Raw genomic sequence first — 12,272 nt, forward strand, 5'->3', positions numbered from 1 at the left:
CTGCAACAACTGACATAATGGGCAGTTCGCTTCTTACAACTTACTTAAAACACTTCACTAACATCACCGCGGTGGTTTAGACATAGAGCGTTTACCCCGCATGCGTAAGGTTGGGGTTCTAATCCTGGCCGCGACAGACCTAAGTCGTTAGAACATGTATTGACAGTTCCATCGCCAAACGCTCGGCATCAGGTGTCAATGTCACGGGTTTAAAAGCGGATGTCCCGTGTCACAGTAGATGTGGCACGCTAAAGAACTCTCACTGCTCAATGGCCGTAAGCGCCGAACATAGGCCTAAATTTAAAGCCCTTCACCGGTTTTGGTGACGTCTCCATATTAGTGAAAAATTCTCGAGAAAGACGTTAAACAAGATACAATTAATACAATAAAACAATTCACTGCGACTCGATCATTCAAACTGACACGCATCAAATACCTTTCCTCACACTGTTTAACATTTCACAAGTGATTTCTAGCATTGCGAAAAATACTATCACTGTACATATGTGCAGAAGTAAGTTTTAAAAAAGTATTATATACTTGAACACCTATTCATTTCCCCCCAGTCTTCCAAAAGACATGGACTGCGGATCCGTCCCTCAATATTCTAACAGCGAAATGAGATCGAACGAATCGTGACATCCTTGATGAAATCGATAAACGTGGGAAAGCAAGGAAATTTAAATTAAATGTCTGTACCGTAAAACCAATGTTTCGGATTTTGACGATTGCGACACAATTCGTGTAAGTCTCGTATCGAAAGTGAGGAAAATCCCACAATAGTGTCTTGTCCAGCAGTGTCTGTCAAAATTAATATAGATAGAGGTTTGGCCGTTATTATGCTATTTTATTCCGCGCATTCTAGATCTTATATGTGTTGAAAGCTTCGCCTTCTGTCGTCTAGTAATCAGAGGAAAATGAGCTGAAATTTAAATCTTATCCTTGATACATACATTGTCGTGAAAGCCGCGAACAGCACAGGATTAATGGAATTCCTATAGTACATGTTCTGGGTTACAATTAAAAACTACAAAACTTTTGTGTTACTTATCTATATTTACTTGACACACTGATTTTGACTATAGATTACTACGTTTACCAGATGAAGATATAAGGATCACGACGGGTGTGACCAGTTGACAGGGGATGCTTACTCCTCCTAGGCACCTGATCCCACCTCTGGTATATGTATAACAAGGGGTCCGTGTTTGCTCAGCTCCCAGTTTTCGTTTCCCTGTAGGAGTTATGAGATTGATCACTGTTCGTTATCTTCACCATTTCCTTTATCTCTTGCCATTCATATGTGACTGGTAAATTCCGACTCATTGGACAGTTACAGGTAACTTAGTAGACAAATTCAATATAGTATGAAATATTTTTTTCAAAAATACATATTACACATATTAAAAAAAGTGCACCGCCACGGCACATGATACGACCGTCACATATTGTTAACAGTATAGATTGTACCCATTAAAACATTTTTTTTTTATATCACCTTAATTAAATGTCACAGTGACCTTAAAGTAGGATGCGACACACCTTCTACCTAAGATGCATTAGTTGACCAATTTTGGTGATTCTAGGTCTAATAGTTTTCAAGTTATGAGCCGGACAAGTTTTTGCCATATATGGTCATATCTTCTTAATGAAAAGTCACAGTGACCTGGTTGTAATGTGCGACACACCTTCTACCCAAGATGTATCTACAGACAAAGTTTGATGATTCTAGGCCTTGTAGTATTTAAGTTACGGGTCGGACACGAAAAAGCTAACAGACGGACGGACAGACGGATATCTTCTTAATGAAAAGTCACAGTGACCTGGTTTTAATGTGCGACACACTTCTACCCAAGATGTATCTACAGACAAAGTTTGATGATTCTAGGCCTTGTAGTATTTAAGTTACGGGTCGGACACGAAAAAGCTAACAGACGGACGGACATGAACGCCATACCATAATACGTCCCGTCTTAAAGGGACTGATTCACGATTTCCCCCAAAATTTTGTTTTTCTCTTTTAATGATTAAATTCTACTGTCTAAATGTGTTTGAAAGATTTCACATAAAAATTATGGTTATACATTATCACAGAAGCTCATTTTAGAGTTTATTATTTGTTTTGTAAACAAAGATTGCGGTATGTTATTGTTTACGAATTTTTTAAAAGAAATGGATATGGATCTAATTTTATTATATCTTTCACATTTCAAGCATTTTTGGGGTAGAATGTGTCATCTAAATGTTAAGATTTGTGACTATGCAAAATAAAGATGCTTTATATTACAGAATCAATATTTCACTTGTTTGTTTGTTTACATAAAAAGACTCGAGTCTTTGTTTACATAACACATATTTAAGGTTAATATATTGCTTTTATTCTTACATTAAGAAGGTCAAAATTTTGGTTGTCAACATTAGATGAGTTATATTTTTAATTTTTAACATCAAAAATGAAAAATATCTTTATCAAAAATCGTGAACCAGTCCCTTTAAGACGGGCGTATAAAAAAATGATATCGCAAAATTGTTTTCAATACTTTTTATTATGCTGTTAATATATATATATATATATATATATATATATATATATATATATATTAATATATATATACTTATGTTTATGCATGCCTGAAATCTTTAAAAGGGTGGCAACATTGACATTTCCTTTGCTTATTGATTAAATTAAACTTTTGTATCAAAGTTGACATCAGCACCATTTATCTGATGAAACAAAGTCACACAAGGGTGGAGCTACCTTAATCGTCGCAATTTTGTGAATTGGCGTCACAATGAATATTATCGGGCCAACTGTATACGTTGAATTAGCGAATAAACTAACACTTGTGCGAACAGAAAAGCGATAAAAGGTGAAGATAACGAACAGTGACCAATCCCATAACTCCTATAACATAAGGAATATAAAATAAAGAGCTGGGCAAACACAGACCCCTGGACATACCAAAGATGGGATCAGAAGCCCAGGAGGAGTAAGCATTCTCTGTCGACCGGTCACACCCGCTGTGGATGAAATATAAAGAGCATTCTGATTGGTTGTATAAGACTCTTTCTGACGTTACTATTAATGGATTTTCCCCTTCATTTCAGAGTGTCATATTCCACGTCGAGACGCATCCCAAGCACAAGACGTTTACACAGTGTGTTACATTCAACTTTTTCCCGTCTGATAATCACGAGCTGGCCTATAACCTGTTTAACCTGATCACCCTGTATGCCCTGCCGTTGCTTATCATCACCACATCGTACTCACTCATTCTCTGGGAAATCTCCAAAAAGACCAAACAGTGCAAAGGTAATTTATTGTTCCTAAAGTGGACATGAGAAAAATTCTTTAATAAGGTTGTTGGAATCACGTCCATCGAAGTACATGGAAATAATTTGCATAATCAGATGTGCTTATTTAGAATGCAAATATTTGGAGAAATTTTGACAAAGCCTTTCTAAAACAAGTACAATCAGACGTATCAATCAGACAGGGTTTATCTCTCTCTCCTCTTTCTTTCATGACGTGACAACAAAGGTACACATATCTGAATAAAGTGAATCTGAATTAAGTGAATCCCGTTCGCGACGAGAACTATTCGCGAGTAAGCCAACAAGTGACTTCTCATGTCCAAACAACGTGTTCAACAAAGTGATCAATTGTCGACAGTAAAATGCCCACACTCTGTCCATAGACAAAGTGATCAATTGTCAACAATAAAATGCCCAGACTCTGTCCATTGACAAAGTGACCAATTGTCGACGATAAAAATGTTCGCACACTCTGTCCCAAGACTACGTGAACAATTTTCGACGATAAAAATGCCCAAACACTGTCAATAGACAAAGTGACCAATAATCTACGATAAAAAATACCCACATTCTGCCCCTAGACAAATTGACGATAACATGAATGCTTACAAATTACGGCTCATGGATATTTCATGAGAAAGCGGATGGGCACGGAATGACTAGAAGAAGTCGGTAAATGTAATTTCCAAGTCTTTGACGTGAACATGTCTAGTAGTTATAAAAACATTGTTGTATTCCTATGTATTGTCTAAAATCGTAACATCACTCTCACACATCCTCAAGACTTACTTTTGTCACGAGGTAAAAATTTCTTTTAAAAAACATCACTAATCTCCTTATACACTATGCATGGCCTTAAGCTTCAATCGCAGCTTCACGCAAGGATCAGACACCCGCATTTTTGTAAGTGAAGTCAGTTGTTTTTTGTGTTTGTTCACTTGAGAATGATGGCACATAAAATTTATGTTTATGCGAGAAATCGTGTATCTGCCTATCATTAATAAGAGGAAGAAGTGCAACATCCATTTCACCGGTATAATATGCAACTGCTGCAAAATTCTTTTTGTCCTGTTTAAAAATCCCACCATTTCTGCCTTATTTCAGTAATAAGAGGCAGTTTGTACAAGTTTAATCACCTCTCTACGCCATATTTTATGTTATGCAACTACGAAATTATTTTCATATTGCAAAAATAAACCCACCACATTTACGGATTTGACATTAATTTTTAGTTATTTCTGCTATCGTGTTTTAAAAGTAGTTTTTATTGTGGGTTTGTTTGTATGTTGTTTGCTTTATTTCTGTTTGTTGTTTTCGTTTGGGGGTGTTTGTTTTGGGTTTTCAGGTTTTTTTTTTCTTTTATCGGACATTGTGCTATGACTTCACTCTTACTTACGTTATGGGAATATTGTGCATATGGTAATTCTAAGATCAGCAATTAAGTGGGTTTTTTTCGAGACTAAACGATGGTATAAATCTGATATTTAAGACAGAAGATTTACATCATATAATCGGAAGTCCTAAATATTTTCGTATTACACAATCATAAATCATTTCACCCGCTGAATATAATTACCATTTCCTCGCCTGAACTCCGTTATAGAATAAGTTGTCCATCCTTCTTTAATTTTGTAAGATTGCATACTAAAAAATAAAAAATACAGCCGTAATTCTGACTAGGCTAAGCGTTGTGTGATGACTCACTATCGTCCTCATCATCGTTAAGCTTCGGGCTGTTTTCTTTACTTCATTAGCAACACGCAGGAAGTCGCTTTTCTTTCTCTTTATTTCGTCATCTAATCTACAAACTTAAGACTGTGACTAATGAACGAAAGGCAGTCTTTACCGACATTTACTTTTCTAGACCTGTCAAAGAGTGCAGACTGACCCAACGTTACTTATCATTTCATCAAATTTGTAAGAAGTCCCTGTGCTGTCAGAAATACCGCATTTTTATACAGATTGCGTGTATCTTTCTTTCTCTATCTATTTAGAGGAAACGAAATGCCTTTCAACCCGGTCACGCCTGCGCCGTTCCTCGGTGGGAAACATGGAGAGGGCCCGGATAAGAACGCTGAAGATGACCCTCGTTATAGGTAATCATCGCTGACAAATCTCATCTCAATGCTTTACCAAGAAACACATCACTGTCTCTCCATACATTGTGACAACAAAAGCATGGCAGCATAATTAAGTGATTGACACAATAGTTATACACACAGAGCATGACAAAATCACGATAATGGACTAGATAGGTGAGCACAATCATGCACTAGATGAAAGGTGAAGATAACGAGCAGTGATCAATCTCATAACTCCTAAAAGCAATACGAAAGAGAGAGATGGGCAAACACGGACCCCTGGATATACCAGAGGTGGGAGCAGGTGCCTAGGAGGAGTAAGCGTCCCCTGTTGATCGGTCACCCCCGCCGTCAGCCCTATATCTTGATCCGGTAAACGGAGTTATCCGTAGTCAAAATCAGTGTACCAAGAACAGTCTAACAATCGGTATGAAACACGTCAGACAGCATTTGACCCATTGAGTAAGCACAATCATGAACTAGATAAGTAAGCACAATCATGAACTAGATAAGTAAGCACAATCATGAACTAGATAAGTAAGCACAATCATGTACTAGATAAGTAAGCACAATCATGTACTAGATAAGTAAGCACAATCATGGACTGGATAGGTACAATCATGGATTAGATAGGTGAGCAGAATTATGGACTAGATAGGTGAGCACATCAATGGACTAAATAGGTAAGCACAATCATGGACTAGATACTCGGGCAGAAACATGGACTACATACAGTGGCGGATCCAGAATTTTCGAAAAAGGGGCCCCCACATGTGAAGTCAAATATTAGCCAAAACACTCAGCTATCTTGGGTGCCAAATTTGGAATTTTCATCTATACATATGATGCCTAGTGAATTTGTGGCGAAAAGGGGGAGCCTAGGACCCTAGGTCACCCTCTAAATCCGCCACTGACATAGGTATAAAATATTTGGGAGGCATGACTACGTATATAATATTCAGACAACATGATTGCCACGTGTCATCATAATTAGTTATGAACTCGTTTTATCGTAAACCGTATGAATGAAAGGTGAAGATAACGAACAGTGATCAATCTCAAAACTCCTATAAGCAATACAAAATAGATAGTTGGGCAAACACGGACCCCTGGACACACCAGAATATGATTTTATAAATCAGAAAATATGGTAAAACTCGACAGAAATCGGACAGTTTCATGTTGCAGAAAGACTTGTAAGATTGTTCGTATAAGTATGTATATTCAGCATTCATAATAACAGGATATTGTATATGCTGTTTGATTGTATTTTGAAAATATTTGAATGTTGATTGCATATTGTTTAACGTCCCTCTCCAGAGTTTTTCACTCATGGAGACGTCACCATTCCGGTGAAGGGCTGCAAAATTTAGACCTATGCTCGGTGCCTACGGCCTTTAAGCAAAGAGGGTTCTTCATCGTCCCACACCTGCTGTGACACGAATCCTCGGACCTATTCTAACCCGGATCCCCACGGGACGAATATGTAACGAAGTGGATCGATATCCTTAAGTTTTGTTTCATGACCAATGGATCTGGGTTAGAATAGAGTAGTCTATGCTGCGTATGATCAATTTTTAAACTGAGATAAACTATAGACAATAAGTTGATGTCCAAGGTCAGTCAAGCACTTTACAAATTCTGTAGTAGGTAATACGATCTTACTGTCATTAGGTGCAATGCTGTCTGACGTACTTCATTGCAGTTGTTAGTTCGTTCTTTACATATTGATTTTAGAAACGGATTAACCGGTTTACCTAATCAAGATAGGGACTCGTACCCCTAATCACCTGATCCCACCTCTGGTGTGCCCAGGTATCCATGTTTACCCTTTTGATAATTATGTAGCGGTATAGGGATCCATGGGCCTCAGATTCGTTTCCGCATCTTTGTCTACTAGAGTACCCATTATGGTAAAATGTCATTAAAATGGTCTGACAGCTGTTATGGGTACGTTGTGAAAAGGTGAAGATAGCGAACAGTGAGCAATCCCATAACTCCCACAAGGAATGGGCAAACATGGACAAATGGGCATGCCAGAGATGGGATCGGGTGCCTAAAAGGAGTAACCACCCCTGTTGTCACGACCCACCAAACCCGCCGTGAGTCCAATATATCGATCAGGTAAATGGAGTTATCCGCAGTCAAAATCAGTGTGTAAAGAACGGTCTAACAATCGGTATGACACACGTCAGAGGTTAGATCGTTATAACGACCATAGAATTTGCGAAATGCTGACTTCAAACATGACTGTTGAAACCCCTGTAACATCAACTTGTTTTTCAGTAGCCTGTCTCGATTTAAAATTGATCATAAAAAGAACACTCTCTTGCATCTCGAATCATTTGAGAGATACATGCATAAACACCATATGCAGTTGATAATACAATATTGCTACATAAAGGTGGGAAGTTGACCATGGAGAAGCTGAAATCATCCGGTTTGTCATAAAGTTGAGTTGTTAGTTTGCCGTTAATAGCTATGTTCAATGCAATATCTAAGTACGAAGCAGATGTCGAGGACCCTGTGGTGTCTTTCTTTCGAGTTCACTAGGATATATCGAATCGACTTATGAACGAAAATGAGTATTGTTAATGGATACTCCTCATTTAGAAGCTTTTGAATAGCTTATTCTCGTTGTGTTTATCGATATGTTTATATCTTTTCAGTCAGTGTATTCGTGGTATGTTGGACGCCATACTTCGTTCTTTCGGCGTGGTGGTGGTTTGACCGGTGAGTAAACGTCACTTCCGCTTTTCTGTTCATAATGGCAGTCGTGTTTACCTATTACGATGAATTAATGAAGTATACTACTATTTTAAACCAGAACTGTCCTGTCGCGACTAATACTCCTGTGGGGCACACTATATAGTGAATAAAACAGACTTCCTCAGATCAAACTAGAAGTTGTCTAATCAAATGGTCATCTAGTATATTATTTTTTAAATAGAAAATATTGCTTTAAAACAATCAATGAATCAATCAAATATTAAAGTATTTCCGGTGATGCTCAATATAAACACTGTTATTACCAATGAATAGGATTTTCAGAGAATTCAATTGTTTATTATCATTTCTTTTAATTTGGTACATGGTTTAAAAATTGCTGCAGTACGACACCCCCCCCCCCCCCTCAGAATATGGATATATAGAAAATGGAAATATTCATAAATTTACTATAAATCAAAATGTAAGGTAATATTCTAATCTGAAACAAGAGGTACTGTGAGCTCACTAAGAATACCCCCCGCTTACCCAATCTCCCAAAGGGTGTTGATAATAGGTATAAACTACCTCTTTTCTGAGTGTAAAAAACAAATGGCATGACAAACCGAACCATATTGCTACTTTCCAGTGCGCGTGACCTTTGACCTTTTGACCCCAAAATCGATAGGGAACATCTTCATCCCATGGGTAGTCCATATGTATGATATGGTGACTGTAGGTGGAAAGGATAATGCTTTAGAGCCCGGAAACCATTGCATCTACAGACGGACGGACGGACAGACGGACAACCCAATTCCAGTATAACCCCCCCCCCCACACACACACACACACACACACACAACTTGTTGCGGGGGGTATAATAAGGAATGCATAACCTCAGTCTAAGAACAATGTATTTACATTGTACAATGGTTTAAATCAACCCTAAGAAAAATTGTCCAATCAATATGAAAATACCAGGTGCACATCTTCATATGGTGAGTAATGAGTGTACAAATTTGAAGAAAAATCCATGCGCTAGTTTCTTAGAACATGCCCAGATAAAATCATTTCTACACACAGACGGACATGGTGATTCCAATATACCCCCAAACTGCGTTTGTAGGAGTATAAAAAGGCTGCAATTCGTGGACCATAGGCACGTGTTTCTAACAGACACTTAATTTTCTAGGTTTTTGTTTTTAAAAGTGAAAATGTGTTTCAAAACAGAAATCTTAAAACATGGAAACATTTCGTTTGAAGTCTTATTGCTATCGACCTACATGTAATGATATATAATGGATAGGAAATATTTGTAGCTTTGACCTTAACCCTCCGACCTTGCATTTGATCTCGACCTTCAAGTTCAATTATCAAATGCAAGGGTTCTGACTTTGTCGTAATAGTGTTACTTGTAATAAGTATGTCTGAATATTTTCTTCATTACTTGCACTGATGCTAAATAAGAGCTGAATGCATATTTAGTAGGACCGTGAAGTCCTCGATCAAAATTATAAATTTCAGGATACCTAAGGTAACGTACTCTTGTACGGGTCCAAAATAATCATATAGTGTTTAGGTACATAGTTAACAAATATTATATTATGTAAAGCATTTCATTGGGGTGGGCATGCTGGGGGCATTGTGTTGTAAGAACACATCTTTTATACTGCTGTTGAATATTAAAATTTAATTTAGATATACACTCAGATGATTAAATGGGCATGGACCCGATTTTGGTACCCCAAAAATATTTAGATATTTATTTAAAGCTGTATGGTCCGAATTAAAACATTTTTTTTTTTTACATCTCGTAAAAACGCAATTAAATCATCGCACGTATGCAGTTATGAGGCTGTATGACATGTCATACATTATTTCACTTGTTTTAACCAAAATTATTTAATTCTAAATCAGTGTTTACAAACAACCGCGTCACTCTGCCATTTCAAGTGACAGTCACGTGACCAGTTCAAACTTTCAGATCATCGGTGGTCTTATCTGTGTAAAGCTGTGTATTTTGTTACAACATTACCGTGCCATAAGTTTAATAGAAGTAAAAATATCAAATACCTCCTAGTAATTCGTTGTTTTACGCTCTTTCAGCCTTAAAACGAGACAGTTGCGTCTGAGTTATTACATCATGTTGGGATTCCCCATACACGCGTGGGGCTATTTATAGACGTCTAACACTGCATAATCTATGCGTTATCTGGAACACCTCGGACCTTTCACCGAATACACCGTGCTTTGGGTGAAAGGCCCGAGGTTTTCCGGATGATTTATATATGTACCACACTATATTTACTTTCTAAATAATATTCTCACTGTTTTCTTTTATATGCAGATGTTTTCAAGCATGTAATTAAGGGAAAGTTCATAACTTTGTAAAGTAATTAATCTGCTTTAAAGTAATTTTGTACAAAAATAATACATGAACATCGGGTCATACAGCTTTAATAATATGATGTATTAGATTCATTTAAAACATAGCAAGAAGCCCAAATTTCAAAATACTGGCGCAAAAATGTATTTGAGAAATTTCATTTTCAAAACAAGGCACGGGCTGCTTCACGTGACTCGACTATCACTTGACATAAATTGTACTTGCTCTCTAAATTGATTTATCATTAACCTATATTGAATGGTTTTGACACTTTTATGTTTTAGAAATCTTGGTATTCTCACCTCCGCACGTGGTTTCAGGGCTATGACAAGCATGTTGACAAACACGATTTTGGGAGCCGGATTTTATGTAAATACAAAGTCTATCCTGTTTAAAATGTTTTATTCACAAAAGATCTTTATTTCTATAACAAAAACCATTTCAATCAATCAAAAGTCGTGTCCACGCCCCTTTAAGGCTAGTGATATGAATAACTAATACCCAGGTGACAGTTAAGATATGAACGCCTCTTCACTTTTCAAAAAAGAAAAAATGTTATTTTTAAATTTGTACTTTCGTCATTCAAGTTTTGATCCATCATGCAGCTGTCCTTTCTGCAAAACAAATAAATTTTCAGACAATGTCGGACTTGTTGATTTAAGAGATGTCTCGTTCCTTTCAGTTCCCTCACAGGATTGGATTTCTACTATTTCTGTATCTGCTGTTCCGTTGCCTATCAATCCATTTGCTCTGTTTTGTTTGTATCGAGTCTGCTAGATATCATTATACAGCATGTACTCAAAGTTCCGCACGAAAAGCAACCCATTCAAAACAACCTATATTTACCCCAAACTGTCAATTGGTCTCATTTCACACAGATGTGTTCGTTTTACATTCTGTTGAAGGATTTTTCACTCATATGCAAACGTCACCATTTTTAAAGTGAAATGTTTCAAAGTTTGCAATTTGCATGGTGCTCAGGGCTGTAGCAGTAAGGATTGTTTATCGTATCAACGCCTGCCGTGACGTGGGGCCTCCCAGATTTGAATTTTAAGGTCATATGAAAAAGACCTATGACTTAATTTTAATTCTGATGCCGGTGGCTTAGAAATAGTTACTACTCATGTTAAACGTCTCTAGGTTTGATGCGACGTCGTAATCGAGCCCAATGACCACCCGATTGCCCTGCGAACCGCTAAGCTACTGCAACCGGTTACAATAATTAAAAAAAAACCAGATAGCCGTAGCTCAGTGGCAGAGCGTTTGCTTCGTAAACGGGAGGTCATGAGTTCGATCCCTGCTCGTGCCATGCCCGCGTCAAATCTAAGACGTAAATATAGGTAATGTTGTGGCAGGCGTTTAACTAGCACGTTGAAGAGCCTTCACTGCTACGCGGGAGTTTTGAGAGTTAGAGTGACCGATTCTCGGGCTGCGCCATTAGCGTGTAAACCTTATAACTTTTAAGTATTTGGTTTTGGTATACCCAGGAGAGCGGTGACGCTATGTATTCCTACATGCACACATCACAACACGACATAAAATATGAACAATCCTCATCGTTTACAGTAAGAAAAGACATTGTTTCTCCATAAAAATAGAATGCCCTGAACAACTTCTTTTACATTTAGCATTGATCATTCAAGGTCACAACAGATAGTTTGGTCTTGGATAACCTTTGTACTAAATATGAGGTTTGCTGTTTTTCCATTGCAAAGTAAGACAGATATTTCCATTGAGCTGGTGCCCTTCGTAAATTGACTTAATCCAAGGTCTTTACAGATCCA

At 37.5% G+C, this 12,272-nt stretch overlaps 1 protein-coding gene across 11 annotated transcripts in view; it reads left to right on the forward strand.

Moving 5' to 3' along the window:
- Positions 1–12,272, forward strand: part of LOC125649552 (adipokinetic hormone/corazonin-related peptide receptor variant I-like) — a 102,465-nt gene that overhangs the window by 87,691 nt on the left and 2,502 nt on the right. For 4 of the 11 annotated variants that reach the window (XM_056167120.1, XM_056167121.1, XM_048877173.2 and 1 more), the window contains exons 2-5: positions 3,109–3,313; positions 5,310–5,411; positions 8,066–8,129; positions 10,773–10,857. In XM_056167120.1, the coding sequence (XP_056023095.1) occupies positions 3,109–3,313; positions 5,310–5,411; positions 8,066–8,129; positions 10,773–10,857 (456 nt within the window). The remainder of the gene's footprint in view (positions 1–3,108; positions 3,314–5,309; positions 5,412–8,065; positions 8,130–10,772; positions 10,858–12,272) is intronic. The other 7 variants (XM_048877177.2, XM_048877172.2, XM_048877175.2 and 4 more) reach the window with 3 other exon arrangements.

Source organism: Ostrea edulis, chromosome 5 (genome assembly GCF_947568905.1).
Source record: "Ostrea edulis chromosome 5, xbOstEdul1.1, whole genome shotgun sequence".
Lineage (NCBI taxonomy): Eukaryota > Metazoa > Mollusca > Bivalvia > Ostreida > Ostreidae > Ostrea > Ostrea edulis.